This window comes from Ranitomeya variabilis, chromosome 6 (genome assembly GCF_051348905.1).
Source record: "Ranitomeya variabilis isolate aRanVar5 chromosome 6, aRanVar5.hap1, whole genome shotgun sequence".
Classification (NCBI taxonomy): domain Eukaryota; kingdom Metazoa; phylum Chordata; class Amphibia; order Anura; family Dendrobatidae; genus Ranitomeya; species Ranitomeya variabilis.
This window is the reverse complement of record NC_135237.1, coordinates 342242867-342264617: the sequence shown is the minus strand read 5'-3', so window position 1 is coordinate 342264617 and position 21751 is coordinate 342242867. Positions and strand designations below refer to the sequence as shown.

The following is a 21751-nucleotide window of genomic DNA, read 5'->3' as shown; positions in this document are numbered from 1 at the left end:
CCCCCCCCTCCCAAAAAAAACCCTCAGCATTTATTCAGGGGCTTTTAACTATATTTAGACGTTCCCCAGCGTATCTTGCCACAAAATTGTGTCAGTAAAAAAAAGACAGAACCCCCCCCTTCCCCCATCAGACCAACAGAAAGGAGGTCAGTCCAAAGTTTTAGATTCTGCTTCATTAGAGCAAATCTGTCACCAGATTTCATGATTCAAACTACATACATTAGAAAGATCTCTCAGGCTTGATGAAGCAGTTGTCCTTCCTTTGATAATCCTTATTGGAATGGCTGTATTATCATTTTAAACTCAATTTCCATGAACTTAGCTGACAAGTTCTCTCGCTTGCCGAGATCTCACACTGCTCAGAACAAGCTGCAGTTGAAAGTCAGGGTAGGTGAAGGACGGAGACTAAATACACATGGAATCATGAACTCTCTCAGACTAAAATCCTCAATATAATATCAGGATTATAAACACATTCTAACATGCATTTTCAAAGTACATATTCCAGCCATATTGGGTTTAAAAGATATCTCAGAAAGTATGCTGTTTGTATTGGTAAAAAATCTCTTAGTTTAACAGCTGGGGAAACAAATGAATACAGAATTGATCCAAGTATTGAGAAGGAAGCCTCCAATGACATGCCGAGTGTGGAGGAGAGCGTGGTGTGAGATCAGTCTACTAGCCACCGCTTCCTGGGGGGCTGTGTAGGAGTATGCAAATTAGCTCTATTCCAGAAAGAACTTTCTGGTGCCATCCCAAAGGGTACCTAACCTGTAAGCAAATGGAAAAAGGTGCCAGCCACCCTGGACATTCATGTGTAGCTGTTTCGAAGTTCCTGTTCTCGTCTGTTCGGTTGTAAGGCCATAGTTAGCCTTGTGTTACAGAATATGTAAGACTTGTCAGGCTAGCCACATACTTATAGCAACTTACACGTTGTACAAATGACTCCGTTTACATGAGGACTTTGTAAAATCATTTTTTTTTACTTAGAAAATTAATATTTTTATCACACGCTGCACAGGATCGGGACACACCGCATACACAGGTTCCTACATATCCATCAAGGCTCGTGAGGCTTCTGCAACATCTTAAGGCCCAGTCTTCCTATCATTAATAGGCTGAAGGAAAAAAAAAAAAAACACAACACATGATTAAAGAAAAAATATATAATCTGATGATCACAATCCTTTTTGTTTTTGCCAAGGGCCATTTGGATATTTATACCATCCTTTGGGAGTGTACACAAACAACTTAAATTACCCTGCTACATTTGGTCAAACATTTCATTAACTCTCCCCTAATGTGACGGCTGGAGCGGCTTCTCTTTGGTGCGGTTGTGATGTTAGGAGGTATGGATGATGTTGCTACTCGCAACTGCTTTTCTAGATTTGTTTTGGGCTGGCGCTCAGGCGACACTTCGTGGTAAGTTTTGTAAGAACTCACAGCAGTACATCGTACGGAACACAGATGTGTGGGAGAATTGCAGAACAGACGTCGCATAGGAGAGTAGGCATCACAAGAGACGCCGCTGCTGTATTCTACTTTGGGATCGAAGCGCATCGCACGCCATCTTCGCCCACTATTTACATCCTGGCACACACAACGACATGATCTTTCACTGCAGTCGCAGTGTTTAGTAGTGAACGTAGCTCATGGCCCAACCACTGCGGTCACTGGGAATCTGCCTGTGGGCCAGAGAAAAGGTCATCATGGCCCATAAATGGCCCGCCGGCCTGGGGTTCCCCACCCGGCCTTACACATCAGGTAATTATTGGACAATCACGCTGCTTTCATGGGAATGGGCCGTTGAGACCAGAAGTTTACATACACTATATGAAAAGACACATATGCATGTTTTTCTCAATATCTGACATGAAATAAGAATAAACCTTTGCTGTTGAAAGAGAGAATGACAATATCATGAGAAAAGAAGATTATGTGACAATACTGAAGCAACATGTCAAGACATTAGCCGGGAAGTTAGAGCTTGGGCAGAAGTGGGTCTTCCAAATGGACAATGGCCCAAAGCATACTATCAAAATAGTAAAGTCAAGGTTTGGAGTGGCCACCACAAAGCCCTGATCACAACCCTATTAAAAATTGATGGGCAAAGCTGAAAAGGCCGTTGCGAGCAAAGCGACCTACATACCTGGATCAGTTACACCAGTTTTTTTTTCAGGAGGAATGGGCCCAAATTCCGACCAACTATTGTGAGAAGCTTGTGGAAGGATATCCCAAACATTTGACCCAAGTCATTCAGTTTAACCCCTTCACGCCGCAGCCCTTTTTCATTTCTGCATTTTCGTTTTTCACTCCCCTCCTTCCCAGAGCCATCACTTTTTAATTTTTCTGTCAATGTGGCCATGTGAGGGCTTATTTTTTGCAGGACGAGTTGTACTTTTGAACGATACCATTGGTTTTACCATGTCTTGTACTAGAAAACGGGAAAAAAATTCCAAGTGTGGTGAAATTGCAAAAAAGTGCAATCCCACGCTTGTTTTTTGTTTGGCTTTTTTTACTGGGTTCACTAAGTGCTAAAACGGACCTACCATTGTGATTCTCTAGGTCATTACAAGTTCATAGACACCAAACATATCTAGGTTATTTTTTTATCTTAAGTGGTGAAAAAAAAATTCAAAACTTTGCTAAATAAAATAAACAAAAATTGCGCCATTTTCCGATACCCGTAGCGTCTCCATTTTTCGTGATCTGGGGTTGGGTGAGGGCTTATTTTTTGCGCGCCTAGCTGACATTTTTAATGATACCACGCTTGTGCAGATACGTTCTTTTGATCGTCCGTTATTGCATTTTAATGCAATGTCGCGGCGACCAAAAAAAAAAAACTTAGTTCTGGTGTTTTTAATTTTTTTCTTGCTACGCTGTTTAGCGATCAGGTTCATGCTTTTTTTTATTGATAGATCGGACGATTCTGAACGCGACGATACCAAATATGTGTATGTTTGATTTTTTTATTTTTTTTTTTGGATGGGGCGAAAGGGGGGGTTGATTTAAACTTTCATATTTTTTTTAAACTTTTTTTTTTTTTTTTTTTACTTTTGCCATGCTTCAATAGCCTCCATGGGAGGCTAGAAGCTGGCATAGCCTGATTGGCTCTGCTCCTATGTAGCTAAATTGCAGGCTTGCTATGAGCGCCGACCACCGGGGGGGGGGGGGTTAGGGGGGGGCTCACAGTAGGCCAGCATCAGTAACCATAGAGGTCTCAAGGACCTCTATGATTACTATCCTGACGCATCGCTGACCCCCGATCATGTGATGGGGGGGGGGGGGGGTCGGCGATGCGAGCATTTCCGGCAGCGCGGCCGGAAGCGCCAGTTAAATGCCGCTGTCAGCGTTTGACAGCGGCATTTAACTGGTTAATAGCGGCGCGTGAATGGCAATTTCACCCGCCACTATTGCGCATGCATGTCAGCTGTACAAAACAGCTGACACGTCGCGACTTAGATGTGGTCTCACCGCCGGAGCCCACATCAAAGGGGGAGACACGACATGTGCCGTACTAGTACGGGGCATGTTGTGCAGGGGTTAAGGGCCAATGGTAGCATATACTAATGAAATGTATGTAAACTTTTGACTTTCCAGTAAGTTATAAAAAAAGGTCTTAAAACATTATCTCTCTCTCATCATTCTGGCATTTGGCAAATATTAATAATTATGGTAATCCTAATTGACCTAAAACTGGAAAGGTTTATTCGGATTTCATGTCAGATATTGAGAAAAACATGCAGATGTGTCTTTTTATATAGTGTATGTAAACTTCGGGTTTCAACTGTATATGAGACCCCTTTACCTTTCCAATGATGGCGGATATTGGATAAAAGATTGATCAAGCTGGCTGGATTTTAAAATACCTGAACCTTTGTTCACAATGGAGATGTGACCACAAACTGTAAGAAGCCACCGCTCCCTCCCCAGGGTAATAAAAATGCCCACACAGCAGAGTATTTTTGGTGGAGTCTAGAGAACTAGTTATTGGCCACAACAATAGAGAGAATAATGCTGTAGCGATACGCAACGAGATGCTGAAAATGAACCGTGGGATAAGACTGTTACCAGATCATCATATCATAATCTGGATCCGTGACCACGTCAGATCTGTGGCTCAATATACAGTACAATACAAACAAAGAACAACTAAAAAAAAAAAAAGTACTAAAGAGCTCAGAATCAACTCATCACCAAACATGTACAGTCACTATACACGTAGATAAGTATAACAGTCAGAGCGAGCGCTGCGGAGGGTGTGGTGCTCAGTGCAGAAATGCTGCAGGAGTGCAGATAAGCAAGGAGCAGGCTTCATATAGTCTTCACAAGACAGAAAAGAACCGCACCCCCCAAAGCTTTCACACTGCGTTCTGGCAGCTGTTCGGTGACCTCATTGTGGCTTACGTCAGAACCCTCCGCAAAATGGGAATTGGACGTATGTGCCGATGGGGCCATAGACTATAATGGTGCTGGCAGAGTAAAAGTTAATTAGATTTTATATTTTTACAGCATTTATGAAACTGCGTTTTTTTTTTAATTCTTTTTGGTATGTCATGTTTTAAGTAAAGTTGCTTTGTTTTTGATATTTGGCTGACAAAACTTTATTGATACAGTTATGTCCGGATCACATGCCGTTTTTACTTGCAGATTTTCTGCATCCAATGCTGTTCTATGAGGAAAATCTGCACATAAAACTCGAGAAATTGCACATGTTGCAGATTGATTTTCAAACACACCACAGGTCAGTTTATGCTGCGTTAAAGAAAATTAAAAAAAAAAAAAAAAAACACAGTAAGGTTTTTTTAAATAAATCCCATCCACTTTGCTGGAACTGTAAAATGCTACGTTTTTTTACACAGCGAAGATGAGTGTCAGAAACTCACTTATTGTGGGAACTAAACCGTAAATCAGCAGATCGGCATCAAAGACCCTCAGTGTATTTACCGCTGTTTTAATTGCACTTCTCTGTAGTGCAACATACAATACTAGAAAAATAAAAGCTTTATAACAAATGACACTATTTTACCGTTTGCTACATATTGCCATGACAAGAAAGTAGACTGTACGCCTCCCCCTGCGCCACATACATATGGTCTTTCCATAGGAGATGTGCCAGTCATATGATAGATGAGCACATGGCATCAGGTTTATTACCTATATACTAAAGTGGCATATTAAATGTACATCGCCAATGAGGTCGTACCCACCTGGCACCAGCAATTAATCCAGCAGGCATGAACTTTCCAGAGTTGTAGAACCTGTATCCCATCACTCCTGCCAACGTTCCTGAAGCAACTGGAATATAAAGTAAAAGAAAGTAAAGATGACATCGAATATATCGATATAACCCAATACACTTGTATTACATGGAGGGCTATTCTGCAGACATGGTGGAAATTAGTGATTTGTGCATCTTTGAAGGCAGAGGGACCTAGAGGTTCTCCACCCACAGTTATCTCTAGAAACATCTCATCAACATGGCAAATTCAAAGGAGCTGGTGCTTTTGAAGTTGCCATCAAAGTGCAGTTCAGCCTTCAGATAAAAGGCTATGGATATACATCCTTGGCATATCAGCCAAACCTCAAAAGACAGTGCCCAGTGATAAGGTGACATTATTGGGGTAACTGGAGGGCAGATGACATCATGCCCTCTACACACTGACTTAAATACACGCCATGCCTATAGGGGGTAATGCTTTATTGTTGGGCGTAGTGCTCATCACAGTGTACAATTATAATCTTGGGGCACATTGATGTACTTTTACTGATTTAATGGGGTGATGGCTTAGACCTCATACACAGGGTATGGAACATTTCATCACATAGCTGTAATGAATCCATAACAAAATCTGCTTGCGACTTGTGGATTTCATTACAGATTTGGCAGCAGTTCTCACCCTACTCCATCACAAAGCATTGAATAGAGTCAAACAAGTGGTGCAAATATAACAACAAAATAGTGTACTGTAGATTGGACAGTCTGCACCATGCTCTTTTTGTGTTATGGATTTTTTCTATAAAGTGCAGACAAGGTTTTGAAAACGCTACTGACTTTTACTGTAAACAGCTGCAGATCTGCAGTGCGGAAAGTGAGGGAGACGTCCCTTACACCACAGGTCCCCCTTGTCATGCCAGATGCCCCAATGTTGTCCTGATACAACTGCCCCCTTTATCCAAACATCATCTTTTATTCTTTTAAAATAGCTTTAGAAATGATGAAGAACTTTAAATGGGTTGTGAGGTGAAAACATGTCGCTATTACCTATCCAAATGATGGGCGATGACTTGTTGACCAGTGGGAGCCCAAATGTTAGGACCTGCACTGATCAGAGGAACAGAGAGCAACTGCTCCATTCATTCCCTATGGGGCTGCCAAGTGCTGCCCTGTTTTTTTCTGGCAGCTCCATAGAGAATGAATTTAGTGGCACTTGGGCACCTGACCTGCTGCTCCATTTGGTCACAGAAATAAAAATTTTACCATCAGTCGGACCCCCACCGATCAGCAAGTTATCAGCTACACCGTGAATGGGCGACTCAAGCGCGCTCGCTCATCGCTGGTAATATGTCTTCTTGCTAGAGTTATATTTTAAAAAGGTACTTACTCAGGGAAACCAAGATGTTCTTTGAGTCTTGTGACATCTGATATGCCCCCAGGCCGGCCAAACCTCCGAATAGAAGCCCGGCAGCGAGAGACGGCACACTGCCTGAACAGAGACATAACCCCCTTGGACAGTGAATGTGGAGCAGTAGAGAGTCGTCAGGTTACACAGACAACCCAACCATTTAGCATTACATGCATATTAAGCAACAAGAACTTGTTCTTTATGGGACAATAAAATCATTTGTATTTATAAAATAAGGCTAGGTTCACATTGCGTTAGTGCAGTCCGTTCAACGCATGCGTTAAACGGACTGCGTTAACGCAAGTGCCGAAAAAGATCACGTTATGCGACCACGCTAGCGCAGATGCTCCATCTGTGCTAGCGGTGACGGACCCGAAAACGCTGAAGACCGCGTCTGAGGGTCCGTCACAGAATGACGGCACATCGCTAACGCATGCCGATTATGACCTGCGTTAGCGATGCGCTACATAATGGCAGCTAATGGGTGCGCTAACGCATCCGATACATAGCGTTGGTGCCGCTATGTAACGGATGCCGTCAGCGCATTGCCATTAACCCAATGTGAACCCTGCGTAAGAAATCAGGAACCACCGAGAGAAGCTGTGGGCTGTCAGGCATCTACCTCTGGTAACAGTCACAAATGGACCATACCAATGTGCCGGAGAGGGAGGACATGGAACGCCCCACTGTTAGATGTCTGTATGAAAAACCAGCTCCTTGTCTCACATACACTCCGGTGGGAAACACTGCTCCTGGGGTCTGTAATACATGTGCTCTGGTGCATGGGGTGGGATCCCGAGTGTAGGACACTCAGCCCACCTACCGGAGGACAATCTAATGTGTGAGGATATGCCGACCCTCATGATGGCAGCTGTTGTAGAATCAGACAGGGTTTCCTGCTGATCTTTTCCACGTCTGATCACTAGAAGAGCTCACACTGGTCCCTCAACATTCTGTACATTCCTGTGTTACATGAGCAAAGTAACAAGTGATAGCCATTGGCAAACATACCAGCTTTCACATAGCCGATGACCCCTCCGGAGGCGACCAGAGCCGCGTATCCAAACCCAAACCACTCCACGCCCATGCTGCAAGAGAAGAGCAGAAACAGATGAGCGCACGGACAGCAGCACTGCCCCCTACAGTCCGGGGGCTACATGTCAGGATCACACTTTTTACTTTCCTAGTTTCTTTTTGGAATTCATTACCAAGTTTCTTCAGCAAACACGTCCATCACCATAGTATATAGCGGCAGCGTGAGGGCACGGAAGGTGCGGAGACACATCTGAGCAGAAAGATGCCGCGCGCTCGCTGAACGTGGATTTTAGTCACTAGCAAAGCACGGACCCCGATGTCCAGACCGGAAGAGGGTCCCCAGACCCCAACTCAGCAGCCTCATAGGCAGGTATGAAGCTGGGGTCCAGGGTCTGGGCATGGTGGTCCGTCCTCAGGTTGTGGCTGTCAGACGTGTGACACAAAGGTCGGAGGACGTAGCTGGCCCTAGGTCAGTGTGAGGTCAGCAGTGCGCCCCCTCAGGCAGGACACGAGCAGTAATGACACTGTATGGCCCCCGCAGACACACAGGGAACAGACACTGGGGCCCTGAGAGATATCGGGCAGGTGGCACAGGCTGTGCCTGCAGAGCGCCGAGTGCAGCGTGATGACAGAACCCCGTCCTGCACAGTAACGGTGCGGGCCGTCCTCACGGTCACACGGGTGCAGGGGCTGCCGGTCATGTGACTGATGGCGGCCGCTCGCACCGTAGTAACACACAACGTTACCTGTGAGGTCGGCGATCCAGGAGCTGTGAGGGCTCAGGGCAGACAGGCAGCGCACTATGGCTGGAAAGAATGGTGTCACATGATCTCCGCCTGATCACGTGTGCTGTAAAGAGCCCGCCCCTGTGGGCGGAGCCAAGCCCACACTGACACTACAAGAATAACCACAGCGGCCTCTGCCTGTGCCCTCAGTAGTGATGGGTAAAATGCGATTTTTGGGTGAGCCGACTCTTTTGGATCGGCTCACCAAAAAGAACCGGTTCTTTTGGCTCCCAAAATGGCTCTTCATTTTTTACCTTTGCATTTTAATTTACAGCCAAATTCTGGAATGTTTTAATCCATCATTTTAGCAAAAATCTTCAGACATGGCCATTTATGACATAAAAGAGTATAATTTCCAGAATAACCAGATTTTATATTATTTGCTGTAAAAAGTAACAAACACAAAATCAACCTGCAAATCAGCAACAGAATACGACTTTGCACGTAGCCTTACAGTGACACATTTTAGGCCATGTTCACACTGGGCGGAATAGAGCCGGATTGTCCGCTCGGATTTTTCAGTCGGAATTGGCCGTCATTGCTTTTAAACTAGGCTTAGCCCATAGGATTAGGCAGCAATGTTAAAGCAATGTAAAATAGTAAAATCCCTGTGCACACTTGCAAGCGGATTCTTCAGTCCAGATCTGTCCGCTTGGACGGATTTTTCATTCCGCTGCATGCTGTAGCTCTCGTCGGATCAGTCGCGGAACTCCATTGGGGTCAATTACAGGACAAAATTGCGCAATCAAATTCCGCCGGTAAATCCGATGCCAAAAGCAGTGCATCGGATTTACCGGCGGAATTTTAGCGGAGAATCCGAGCGGACAAATCCTGCTCTATTCCGCCCAGTGTGAACATGGCCTTAAGGGTAATTTTTATAATAACATTTTTTTATATTCTGTTTTGCATGTAAACATTAACAAATATAAAACGTGCAAACATATAACAAATGCTCAAAACAGCAGCGGAAAACCATTTTTATAAGTGCAACGTGATAAGATTGTCATTAGGGCAGATTGGCATTAAGAAAGACTAGGTGCTGTAGCTTGGATGAGCTGATCCGGTTTCTTCTCTCTGTTATTATCTGCCCTGCTTTGGAGAAGATTCGCTCAGAAGGGACGGATGTCGCTACAATGCACAGTCTTCTAGTCATTACCTTGACAAGTCGTGGGTATATTGAGGCCTTGCTCTCCCACCATGTCAGTGGGTCTGCCGCTCTTTGGATCAGGGGTTCCTCAAGATATGACCTGACTTCCAGCATTGCATCAGCTGAGGGATTTCTTCTCGCAGCATCTTCTGTTGCCCTTTCATCAAAGACCCTCCAAACAGCTGACATTTGTGGTGGCTCTACTTGTGGTGCCCTTGCTCCCACTTCTTCTGGTCCTCCTGGTGGAGGTGGCTGGCTGTTGAGGCTGCATCTCGCTGCTGCTGCTGTTATTCTTTGCAGAGCTTCATCAACAGCTCTATTATCAGTAAAGGCCGTCTTTTTGAACCTCGGGTCCAGTACTGTGGTTTCCGACAGTATTGTATTATATTCCATTCTTTGGAACTTCCTGTCCATAGATGCGCACAGGGCAGCAACCAACTCTTTCACTTTCTCTGTATTTATTCCTCCATCTCTCTGGTGGTTGGCTGTCAATCTCTGCAGACCCTTGCACAGCAGCAGCATTTTAGAGGCTGTAACATAGCTTTCTGAACTGATCTCCACAGTGACCTGGTCAAAAGGCTCCAGAATAATGCATGCCTCTCTCACGACCTCCCATTCTTCTTGGCTCAGAATTTCAACAGGTGCATTCATAATGGCCAGGGTAGAGATAATTGCATCCTTAGACTCCAGAACCCGTTTAAGCATATGAAATGTGGAATTCCATCTTGTCACACAATCTTGCTTGGGCCTTAGCTCAGGCATACCCATTTGCTGTTGAGTAGATTTTAGCTTCATTGTGGCTGTTGTACTTTTATGGAAAAATTCCACAATTGACTTTACTTTGTCCACAGTGGGTTTTATCTCCTTTAGAGAATCTTTTACTATTAGGTTAAGTGTGTGTGCAAGACATGGGTGATGGTTCCATTTCAAATTTTTAATGGCTTTGGTAATATTAGCTGCATTATCAGTAACACAGCAAATGACTTTGCTTTCTACCTGCCATTCTTTCGCCACCCTTAGAAGTTCATCTGCCAAGTTCTCTGAAGTGTGCCTGTCACTAAACTCAAAACAGTCCAGAAGACAGGAGACCATTTTATAACTGTCAATGAAATGACATGTTACTGACATGAAGGAAGTGGTGGCTCTGGATGTCCAGCAGTCAGTTGTCAGGCAAACTGCTGCAGCCATTTGAACCTTTCCTTGTAATGAGGCACGTTCTCTTTCATACAGCTTTGGAATAAGTGTTTGGCTGAGTGTTTTTCTGGTTGGAAGAGCATACACTGGATTGAGAGCATGTACAAAACTTTTAAATCCCTTGTCCTCCACAATTGTCAGTGGTTGGAAGTCTTTTGCAATCATCTTAGCTAGCTCTTCATCAACTGCTTTCTTTCGTGCTGGGGTCATTACTTTATCTGGCATAAATTGGAGTATAGAGCTCTGGGTTGTTGTAGGTCGTGGTCTAGCTGATATCAGCCTGAGTGGTGGTTGCAGACACTGCAGCAACAGTTCCAATAGATGCACTGGTGTTTCCATGTTCCTCAATCTGCACAGTTGGATGTACATTTCTAATATGTCTGTGAAGGTTGGTGTTGGACCCTGCTCGATATGACAGTTTGAACTTACAAATTTTACATTCTGCTTTTGTGTTGTCAATGTTATCAAAATGCATCCAAATGCTGCTTCGTTTGCGGCTGTCACTCATATTGCTATCCGCTGTACTCCTCTCCTCTACAGGCTGGAAACCTCCCTCCTTGTTTATTTGTCTTTAATAAGACAACACACCTTAGTATGCTGCAAAAACTGCTTGTTGTAATCTGCATCCGTCCACGTCCAGCAAGAGTAGGGCAGGCTGCCAGGAACACAGTATGTGTTATAAACAATCACAAGAGGACAAGGTTCAGGATGATGCAGAGTTCCAGAGTATGGAGAGCTGTGACTGGCTGCTCAATCTTAGGTCAGTCACATGCTCCTCCTTCATCTACATTAAAGGGAACCTGTAAGGTAGTTTTATGATGGTCTCAAGATGTGATAGCAACTTTAAGAATTGACACATACACTAATTCCAACAGTCTGTCACATAGAGTACAGTTTGTTTTTGTGAACTTTAATGTGAATGGGCAGGCAGGCTTGAGGGCAATGGGGGAGGCTAGGCTGTGAGTACTGCATGCATGCAGCAGGTGGCCGCAACGGGCAGGAGGATGCATTGTCAGTCTCCGCTTTGGGGTTGTGGCTAAATAGGATCAGTGACTGTCTGTGGAACTGGCAAGGAGCCGTTTAAAATTTATATGGCTCCTTGCCAGGAGCCGACTCATATGGTTCACTATAAAGAGCCGGCTCTTTGAGCCGGCTCATTCAGGAGCTACCCATCACTAGCCCTCAGTGCTCTGCCCTCTTCTCACTGGGAGAAGTCTCGTCACAACGAGCACCCACTTATTATGTGCCGGTCACCCCTGTATTCCAAGGCCACATTCACACATTGAGTATTTTACCTCAGTATCTGTAAGCCAAATCCAGGAGTGGGTGATAAATACAGAAGTGGTGGTGGCGTGTTTCTGAGGCCTCTTTCACACCTCCGTCTTTCATTTTCCGTCATAATGCGTCATTTTGTGAAAAATACGGATCCTTTGAATTTGCCCGCAGGATGCGTTTTTTTTTCTCATAGACTTGTACTAGCGACGGATCGCGAAGTTTGGCCTCACATTTCGTTCGTCGTGCACTGGATCCTGCGGAATTTGTCGACACGTCGTCTGCAAAAAACGTACAATGAAACGTTTTTTGTCTGCGTCGGAAACACGTGCCATGACGGATCCTGCGGCATACGTTGTTGGATAGAATGGAAGCCTATGGACGCAGGATCCGTCGTGGTACGTCACATGATGGAATCCAGCGCTGGATTCTGTTTTTTTTACACTGAGCATGCTCCAAATCAGTAGTTAGTAGCCAATTGGCCAGACAGCCCCAAATCTATATAAAACTGGCCTGTGGCTTTATTCCTCAATGTGCCAGCAAGAAGCATACAAGCAGCCTGCCTGATGGATAGATGCATAGATGGTCACAATATTTGCTAGAAATCCTTCCATTTCTGCCACTTGCTCTAAACCCTGTCAAAGATGGGGGGTTAAAACACTCAGTATATAGGTTCCACTCGTATTGACCTTCGTTTTCACGAGCGGAGGTTAGAGCGAGCCCAGTGTAGGCAGAGGTTTCGGCTGCCTCCCACCTTCGCCAAACCTTTGGAATCTCCAGTCCAGGCCCCTGAGTCACATGAGGCCATGGAAGTGTCACGAGCGGGATCTAAGTCCCGAACCGCTCGTGCACTCCAGGTTTGTCATGTTTGCCAGCAGTCAGGACATCTTGCCACCAGATGTCCCCAGCGGTCGAGGAAACGTCAGTGTCTAGTGGTAGTAGGTGGAGGTACGCTAGACACGGCGACATTTGCCTCCAAATTGTCCTTTAAGGGGACAATTACAATAGGCTCATTCACTCATTCAGTAGAGCTCTGCGTGGATTCTGGGGCGGAGGGCAATTTTATGTCTTCGCCCAACGTCATGCAATACCTCTGGTAATGCTAGCTCAACCAGTAACTGTACGAGTGGTGAATGGGTCAACACTGCCCTCACAGATAACACACCAGACCATCCCTTTCACTCTGTCCTTGTCGCCATCTCATCAGGAGATTATATCTCTGCTCGTCATTCCTGAGGGAATTGATGAGATCCTGTTAGGGATGCCTTGGCTACGGTATCACTCTCCTCATATCGAGTGGTCCACAGGCAGAATTTTAGGATGGGGTGAATCTTGTGGGGGTAGATGTCAGAGGGAGAGCGTTCAGGTTGCTACTACCGAGGTACCCACAGATTTATCCTCTCTTCCCAAGCAATATTGGCCCTATGCAGATGTGTTCTCCAAAAGGGCTGCGGAGACCCTTCCGCCTCACCGCCTCTATGACTGTCCTATTGACCTCTTGCCTGGTGCTGAGCCTCCCCGGGGTCGAGTCTATCCTTTGTCTCTCCCGGAGACGGAGGCAATGTCACAGTATATCCGAGAGAATCTGGCAAGAGGATTCATTAGGAAGTCAGTGTCACTTGCAGGGGCTGGGTTCTTCTTCGTACAGAAGAAGAGTGGAGAACTGCATCCATACATAGACTACAGGGGTCTTAACGCCATCACCGTTAAAAATAAGTACCCACTACCCCTGATATCTGAGCTTTTTGATAGGCTACGGGGAGCAAGGGTATTTACTAAATTAGATCTGCGGGGTGCTTACAACCCGATTTGCATCTGTGAGGGGGACGCATGGATGATGGCTTTTAACACCAGGGATGGGCACTATGAATATTTGGTAATGCCCCAGCCGTTTTCCAAGACTTTGTAAACGACATCTTCCGGGATACGCTTTCCACCTCGGTCGTAGTTTATCTGGATAATATTCTCATCTACTCTCCAGATATAGACTCCCACCGGAGAGATGTTTGCAAGGTCTTCGACCTCCTACGGGCTAACTCCCTCTATGCCAAGTTGGAGAAGTGTGTATTTCAGCAGGAGTCCTTGCCTTTCCTTGGCTATATCATCTCTGCCCAGGGATTGGCTATGGATCCTGCCAAGCTACAGGCTGTGATGGACTGGCAGGAACCCCATTCTCTCAAAGCGGTGCAGCGCTTTATGGGGTTCATTAATTACTATCGCCAGTTCATTCCCCACTTCTCAACTTTGGTAGCTCTCTTGGTTGCCCTCACCAAGAAGGGGGCAAATCCCAAGTTGTGGTCGGAGGAGGTCTCCAAGGCCTTGCTCTCGATTAAGTCACACTTTGCTAGCGCTCCCATCCTACATCGCCCCGATGTAGATAGGCCATTTATTATGGAGGTGGATGCCTCATCCATTGGTGTTGGAGCAGTCCTCTTCCAAAAGGATGCTCAAGGTCGGAAGCATCCTTGCTTCTTCTCTAAGACCTTTTCACCAGCGGAGAGGAATTATTCCATCGGGGACAGGGAGTTGCTAGCTATGAAGTTGGCTTTCTCAGAGTCGAGACATCTTCTGGAGGGAGCTCGCTTTCCCTTCTAGGTGTTCACAGACCACAAGAACTTGGTGTATTTACAGACAGCCCAGCGGCTAAATTCTCGTCAGGCTAGATGGTCCCTGTTCTTCTCCCGGTTCCATTTCACCCTCCATTTTCTTTCCGGGGAGAAGAACGTTCGTGCCGACGCTCTCTCTCGCTCTCTCTCGCTCTGTAGTGTCATCAGAGGAGGAGGAGCCTCGGCTTATTGTCCCATCAGAGAGCCTGAGAACTGTGGCTCCAGTTTCGCTAGAGTCTGTGCCCCCAGGCAAGACTTTCGTTCCATCTAATTTGTGAAGGGGGGTTCTCTCTTGGGCTCACTCGTCCAGGGTGGGTGGACACTTTGGGACCAAGAGGACATCTGAGCTCTTGGCGAGGACGTACTGGTGGCCGCATATGGCTCGTGACATCGCAGACTATGTTCGTGCGTGTGTCTCCTGCACCAAGAACAAGTCTCCTTGGCAACGGCCAGCTGGGTTGCTTTACCCCCTGCCGGTGGTGGACAGTCCCTGGGAGATGGTCGGGATGGACTTTGTGGTGGGCTTACCCAAGTCTCGTAGCTGCACCATTATCTGGGTGATCACCGACCATTTTTCCAAAATGATGCACTTGGTGCCTCTTCCACGGCTACCTTCTGCACGGGCTCTGGCTGCGTTGTTCATCAAACATATCTCGCCTACATGGTATGCTGGACAAAATTGTCAGTGACCGGGGTCCCCAGTTTGCGTCTCGATTCTGGAGAGAGCTTTGTCGTCTACTCAGTATTGAGTTGAATCTCTCTTCGGCATATCATCCCGATCCCGGTTGGTAGAGAGGGCCAACCAGACCCTGGTCACATATTTACGACATTTTGTTTCTGCCAGGCAGGATGACTGGGCATCCTTGCTACCGTGGGCAGTTTGCACTTAACAACGCCATAGCCGACTCCACCGGTCAGACTCCATTCCTCCTAAATTACGGCCAGCATCCGCGTGTCCCTGTGCCCATGCCCGTGTCTTCCGCCGACTCCAGGGTGGCAGACTGGGCTGTGGAGGCACGGGACATTTGGGACCGCACTCAGGATGCCATTCGGGCCTCCAAGGAGAGAATGAGGTCCTCCGCTCCGACCTTTGCTCCTGGCGACTCAGTGTGGCTCTCCACCCGTAACATCAGGCTGCGTGTTGAGTCCACTTAGTTTGCACCTCGCTACTTGGGTCCCTTCAAGGTCCTCGAACAGGTTAACCCTGTGGTCTACCGTCTGGCCCTTCCTCCACTCCTGGGTATCACTGACACCTTTCATGTGTCCCTCGTGAAGACCATATACACTCACCGGCCACTTTATTAGGTACACCTGTCCAACTTCTTGTTAACACTTAATTTCTAATCAGCCAATCACATGGCGGCAACTCAGTGCATTTAGGCATGTAGACATGGTCAAGACAATCTCCTGCAGTTCAAACCGAGCATCAGTATGGGGAAGAAAGGTGATTTGAGTGCCTTTGAACGTGGCATGGTTGTTGGTGCCAGAAGGGCTGGTCTGAGTATTTCAGAAACTGCTGATCTACTGGGATTTTCACGCACAACCATCTCTAGGGTTTACAGAGAATGGTCCGAAAAAGAAAAAAAATCCAGTGAGCGGCAGTTCTGTGGGCGGAAATGCCTTGTTGATGCCAGAGGTCAGAGGAGAATGGGCAGACTGGTTCGAGCTGATAGAAAGGCAACAGTGACTCAAATCGCCACCCGTTACAACCAAGGTAGGCCTAAGAGCATCTCTGAACGCACAGTGCGTCGAACTTTGAGGCAGATGGGCTACAGCAGCAGAAGACCACACCGGGTACCACTCCTTTCAGCTAAGAACAGGAAACTGAGGCTACAATTTGTACAAGCTCATCGAAATTGGACAGTAGAAGATTGGAAAAACGTTGCTTGGTCTGATGAGTCTCGATTTCTGCTGCGACATTCGGATGGTAGGGTCAGAATTTGGCGTAAGCAACATGAAAGCATGGATCCATCCTGCCTTGTATGGAGCATCTTTGGGATGTGCAGCCGACAAATCTGCGGCAACTGTGTGATGCCATCATGTCAATATGGACCAAAATCTCTGAGGAATGCTTCCAGCACCTTGTTGAATCTATGCCACGAAGAATTGAGGCAGTTCTGAAGGCAAAAGGGGGTCCAACCCGTTACTAGTATGGTGTACCTAATAAAGTGGCCGGTGAGTGTACATGTCCCGGTTTTCCGAGTCATCTGCCGGGACATCGGGTTCATCTACGGACGATTACGAGGTGAATGCTATTTTGGGGTGCAAGGTGGTACCTGGCAAAAAATTCTATTTGGTGGATTGGAAGGGTTATGGCCCAGAGCACAGGTCCTGGGAGCCTGCTGAACACATTCGAGCTCCACCGCTCATTGCTGCCTTCGAGTGTAGTGAGGTCCAAGGAGGGGGGGGGCATGTTAGGTGTCGAGTTCCCACCTCTACACAGGGGGAATCTCGAACCATCTCTGCTGCAGTCTCCCATTCTTCTCCAGCCACAGTGGAGTCTGCTCAGCGGAGACGTCAGTCCCAGCGTCTTGCTCAGTCTCACTCTGTGCATAGGGTTACTGCTGCTTTTCCAGCTTCTGCCATTGAAGCCAGTGCTGGGCAGCGGCGAGCAGACGCTTTTGGGACTGTCCTCCTTTTCCCTTTCTGAGCATGCCCAGGGCAAGATCTCCCGTTGGAGATCGAGAGTCACATGCTCAGATACTGCAGCAGATCCCACTGGTCCTCCAGGAAGTTCCTGAAGGTGCTCAACTTCTGTGGCAGCCTCCCATTGGTCCTTCTGGGAAGGTCCTGTACATGCTGCAGCTATAAAAGGTCTGCATGACCGCACGGCCTTGCGCTAGTGTAAACTTGTGTGTGTTGATGTGTGAAAGGCATTCATTAATTATCCCTTCCCTTGTGTATGACTGCTCGCGTAAGGTGGATGATTGCTATCTAGCGCCCGACTTAGCCATCAGCACGTAACACACAAAACAGCGTCTAATTGCTGTGACCGCCAGTGCGGCGCCGTGCGCTTTCACAGCACTTTCCTGACCCAATCCTGGGTGGTTAGTGGCGTCTGCCAGTGCGGCACCACACGCACTCTCGTGCATCTTTATTATTATTATTTCTTTCACTCTGACACCCCAGTAGCGGTGTCGAGCGCAAGAGGTCTACATGAACTCAAATCGTGTGTCTTGGGATAGAGTCCTGAGACTCCTTGCTTGCGCTCTTGGTGCGGTACCGCGGCCTTGTGACGCAACAGGGTTCGCTTCCTTCACACAGGGTGAAGTTAACCCGTGTGTATCCACATTGTACCGCCATATAGTCCGTCATTACTTGGCAGCAGGTTCCATCTCTGCACGGTGGACCCCGGGCTGCGAACGCACCTTACTCTATCTTTCTTATTATTTGGTGCATTCCGCTAGCCCTAACACTTCTTCTCTTGGCAGAAAACACAGGTAAAAATCCGCTTGGATTTGATGTATTTTTGATGCGGATTTGTAAGCATTTTGTAAGCTAAATAAAGATCTACGGTATTATTTAACCCCCCAAAAATTGTGATGATAAAAATATATGCAGAAGCAAACTTCGGTCCCGAGTGCCGGCGGCAATGCCGGGTATTGAGGTGCGAGATTCGTGCGAGTTTGGAGGCAGATGTCTATAGCCTGGGAAGGGGGGGTAATACCCATGGATCTTCCCAGGCTATTAATATCAGCTCACAGCTGTATACTTAGCCTTTACTGGCTATTAAAATAGGGGAGCCCCCCAAAAATGGCGTGGGGTCCCCCTATAATTTATAGCCAGAAAAGGCTATGCAGACAGCTGCAGGCTGATACTAATAGCCTAGGAAGGGGCCATGGATATTGCCCCCCCAGCTACAAACACCAGCACACAGCCACCCCAGAAATGGCGCATCTCTAAGATGCGCCAATTCCAGGACTTAGCCTCTCTCTTCCCATTGCCCTGTAGCGGTGGCAAGTGGGGTGTTATGGAAATTTGGTTTTGATAAATCTATCCCTGTGTGTGTGCTGCGGCCGTTCCCAATAAGACTGAGTATTTTGAGCGCTCAAGAATGAGACTGCACAACATGTGTCAATAACATTCCATCAATACTGATGATTTATTATACATACATAGTTTTATAATTGCATATAGAAAGGGGTGGTTAGTTAATTACCATATTGTCTAGCTCCTCTGTTATTGGTTATCTAAATATATATGGAATATTGTGATTAATGCACATATGAATGCTGATTAAGCAACTAAAATGTAGCTCTCTGTGTCTAGGACAAAGTTGAGACATCTGATCAGCACTTAATACATCTGGCACTGTTCTGCTTTTCGGATATCTGGAAAGCACCGAGGAACCATCTGGCCTAGCTCATGTGGTAAAATTGAGCAATTGATTATAAACTAGCTGTGGATATATGAGTATATATGATTATAGAGGAGTATACATGCAAGTGAGATCTACATGATATATATATATTTCTATCACAAGCCCTCCTTAGATATCACTTGCCCTAATCCTAGCCTCCTGTCCCAAAGCGCTGCTACTCCTGTGTGCTGCCGGTGAACTGACATGTGCCTAGCGCACACGCCCCACGCCGTACAGACTTTTCGCAAATGGGCAGTCAGGAGATCTATCCCTAACGGGGGTTCGTTGCAATCTGTCTCTTAGTCAACAGCATGTGTAGTGAGCAGTGTGTATTATTTATCAGGTAGGTCATCTATTTGGTCAGGCAGGGCATCCACAACATCATTCTGGCTTGGGTGTCATCTTCTGGTAGGGGAGCTTTCTTGCAATGTGATGAGTGGATCCAAGTGGGTCTTCCCTCCAGTTTCACAGAGGTTGGTGTTGTCAGCAGCACTTGAACAGGACCATCAGATCTGGGATTGAGTGGTGTTCTCCTTACAAACTTTTTTCACCAACACCCAGTCTCCTGGCTTCAAGGATTGCGTACCGGACACTGAATCTGGATCTGGCAATGAAGAAAAAACTTGAGAATGGATGTTAGCAAGTTTCTTGGTGAGTTCAATTACATAAGCAGACAAAGTATCATATTGCATAATTAGCTGTTGAGGGAAAGAATACCCCTAACCTGGGACTAGACCCAAACAAAATTTCATATGGTGACAGCTTTTCTGGGCCTCTGGGAGTGTACCTAACACTAAGTAGTGTGATAGAGTGCCATGCCTTGTTTGTCTCTTTCAACATCCTGTTCTTAAGTGTCCCATTCAGTCTTTCCACTTTCTCGCTACTCTGGGGATTGTAAGGAGTGTGTAGGCCTAAGTCTGACCCTACTGCTGACCAGATCTCTCGTGTGAGATTTACTGTGAATGCGGGTCCCTGGTCACTCTCTATCACGTCTGGGACCCCATAGCTGCATATGTCGTCTTTGAGAGTAGCTCCTTTGCAGTAGTCTTTGCTGACTGGTTCCTCACTGGGAAAACTTCTGGCCATCCTGAGAACATGTCCACGACCACAAGGGCATATTCGAATCCTCCACTTAGCGGCATTTGGATGTGGTCTATCTGGACCCTCTGGAAGGGGTTCAGTGGTCTGGCAAGATGATGTGTGGGAACTTTCTCCATTCTTCCAGGGTTGCATTTGGTGCAGGTCAAACAGCTGCTAGTGAACTTGGCTGTTAGGGTGGAGATCCCTGGAGCGAACCAGTAAGCACCAATCAGATCATTCATCTGTGTCTTTGATCTGTGTGTGGGCCCATGTGCCCACTGGACCACCATAGGGTAGATGCTTCGGGGTAAACAGGGTTTGTAGTCCATTGAGTATAACCTTCCTTCTTCATATGTTGCTCCCTTCCGCATCCAGCATTCCTTCTTGTCCTTTGGGGCTTGTGCAGCGCCCCAGAGACCTGGTCGTTGCAGTAACATCGCTCCGCCGCTAAGGGGAGTGATGGTACATCTGATGGCACTGAAGGAGTTCACCTGACCAGGTATCACAGACACCAATACACTTCATAGTCTGGCCTCCAGGGGGAGCAAAGAGCACTATGCATTAGGCCACTCCTCACAATCTGGTAAAACTGGGGGTTAGATAGAAAGTTAGACAGAAAGCTGACTGGGTTGGAACCAGGCAACATCCTGTGGCAGAGGGTGTTGCAGGGGAAGATTCAGGGGGGTCCCTGTCAGGGGTGGGATCCTGACAGAGGCCTAGCGAACAGAAAGAACGTTACGGGACCGTGCCTGTACTTCATCGCGGCAGTACCCCAAGAAAGGACAAGAAGCGAGGTTTATTGTGAAGAGTGAGAAACGAGATCAAAGCAACAAGGAGAAAACACCAGTAGGAGTCGTGCTGTGAGATCGAGGCAACATCCTACTGAGGCGTGTAGCCGGTGGCCGGAAACGCCGAGGAAGTACTGGCTCCAAGCCTTACTTCAAACCAACGGCAGGACAGTCAGTTATAGGCGGGCTGTCTCACCTAAATCACCTAAGCAGACATAGGGGGCAACAGTGGGAGAGGGGCGACTCTAGGGTCCCGGAAGAACTCCAGGCCTACCCGTCATACGGGGGCGTCCTAGCCATATCATCTGGGGGACGGAGAAGAACATCAGAATCAGTTGTGAGGGAACATCAGAAACAGACACAACAGTTGTGAGGACTATCCCGTGGTGCTCAGCAGGGAAGGACTACAACACACAAGCGCTAGAAGGAAGGCACAGATTTCCACCTGCAAAGGGAACTCTGGAGGTGCCATCGGACCGGCCGGTCTCAGACAGCCCTGTCAACCGTACTCTGGATTGAGGATCCTGAAGCCTTCAGTAAAGAGGTAAAGAGACTGCAACCCTGTGTCCTCGTTATTCATCGCACCCTGCACCACACATTATCACTCTCAACTTTTACTGGACGCCCCTTAGCAGGGTCACGGACCGGGTCTAGCCACCGTGACAATCCCAGAACCGAGACAGAGAGGCCCGGTACCGGGTACCCCTCGGCCCTGCGACAGTGGGGGGCGCTCCACTTGCTATTGCAGCTTTTTGAGCAGATCCCAGGACGTCATCTGGTCAGGTTTCTTGTCTTCAGTCGTCCTGTAGTAGCCGTCCGGCTCTACGACCTCTCCCACTTCTCCATATTGTCTTCCTT

General features: G+C 47.0%; 2 protein-coding genes across 2 annotated transcripts; both read right to left on the bottom strand.

Annotated features, from left to right (window-relative positions):
- Positions 1–960: 960 nt before the first annotated feature.
- On the bottom strand, positions 961–8506 carry LOC143782434 (transmembrane protein 14C-like). The gene is made up of 5 exons (XM_077269858.1): positions 8408–8506; positions 7638–7714; positions 6606–6707; positions 5211–5298; positions 961–1118 (listed from the first exon to the last, which is right to left on the bottom strand). The coding sequence occupies exons 2-5, from the start codon at positions 7711–7713 to the stop codon at positions 1061–1063; spliced, it is 324 nt and encodes a 107-aa protein (XP_077125973.1). The 5' UTR covers position 7714; positions 8408–8506; the 3' UTR covers positions 961–1060.
- Positions 8507–9452: 946 nt separating this feature from the next.
- Positions 9453–10997, bottom strand: LOC143783278 (E3 SUMO-protein ligase ZBED1-like). Its single transcript, XM_077271689.1, has one exon. It carries the CDS (start codon positions 10995–10997, stop codon positions 9453–9455), a length of 1545 nt encoding a protein of 514 aa, XP_077127804.1.
- Between the last annotated feature and the right edge of the window lie 10754 nt (positions 10998–21751).

Excerpts from the sequence above, each read along its gene's own strand:
- LOC143782434 (XM_077269858.1), bottom strand. The coding sequence starts at position 7,713 with ATGGGCGTGGAGTGGTTTGGGTTTGGATACGCGGCTCTGGTCGCCTCC. Across the intron at positions 6,708-7,637 it reads CATCGGCTATGTGAAAGCTG|GCAGTGTGCCGTCTCTCGCT; the intron begins GTATGTTTGCCA and ends GTCTCTGTTCAG. Across the intron at positions 5,299-6,605 it reads GAACATCTTGGTTTCCCTGA|TTGCTTCAGGAACGTTGGCA; the intron begins GTAAGTACCTTT and ends TTTATATTCCAG.
- LOC143783278 (XM_077271689.1), bottom strand. The coding sequence starts at position 10,997 with ATGACCCCAGCACGAAAGAAAGCAGTTGATGAAGAGCTAGCTAAGATG.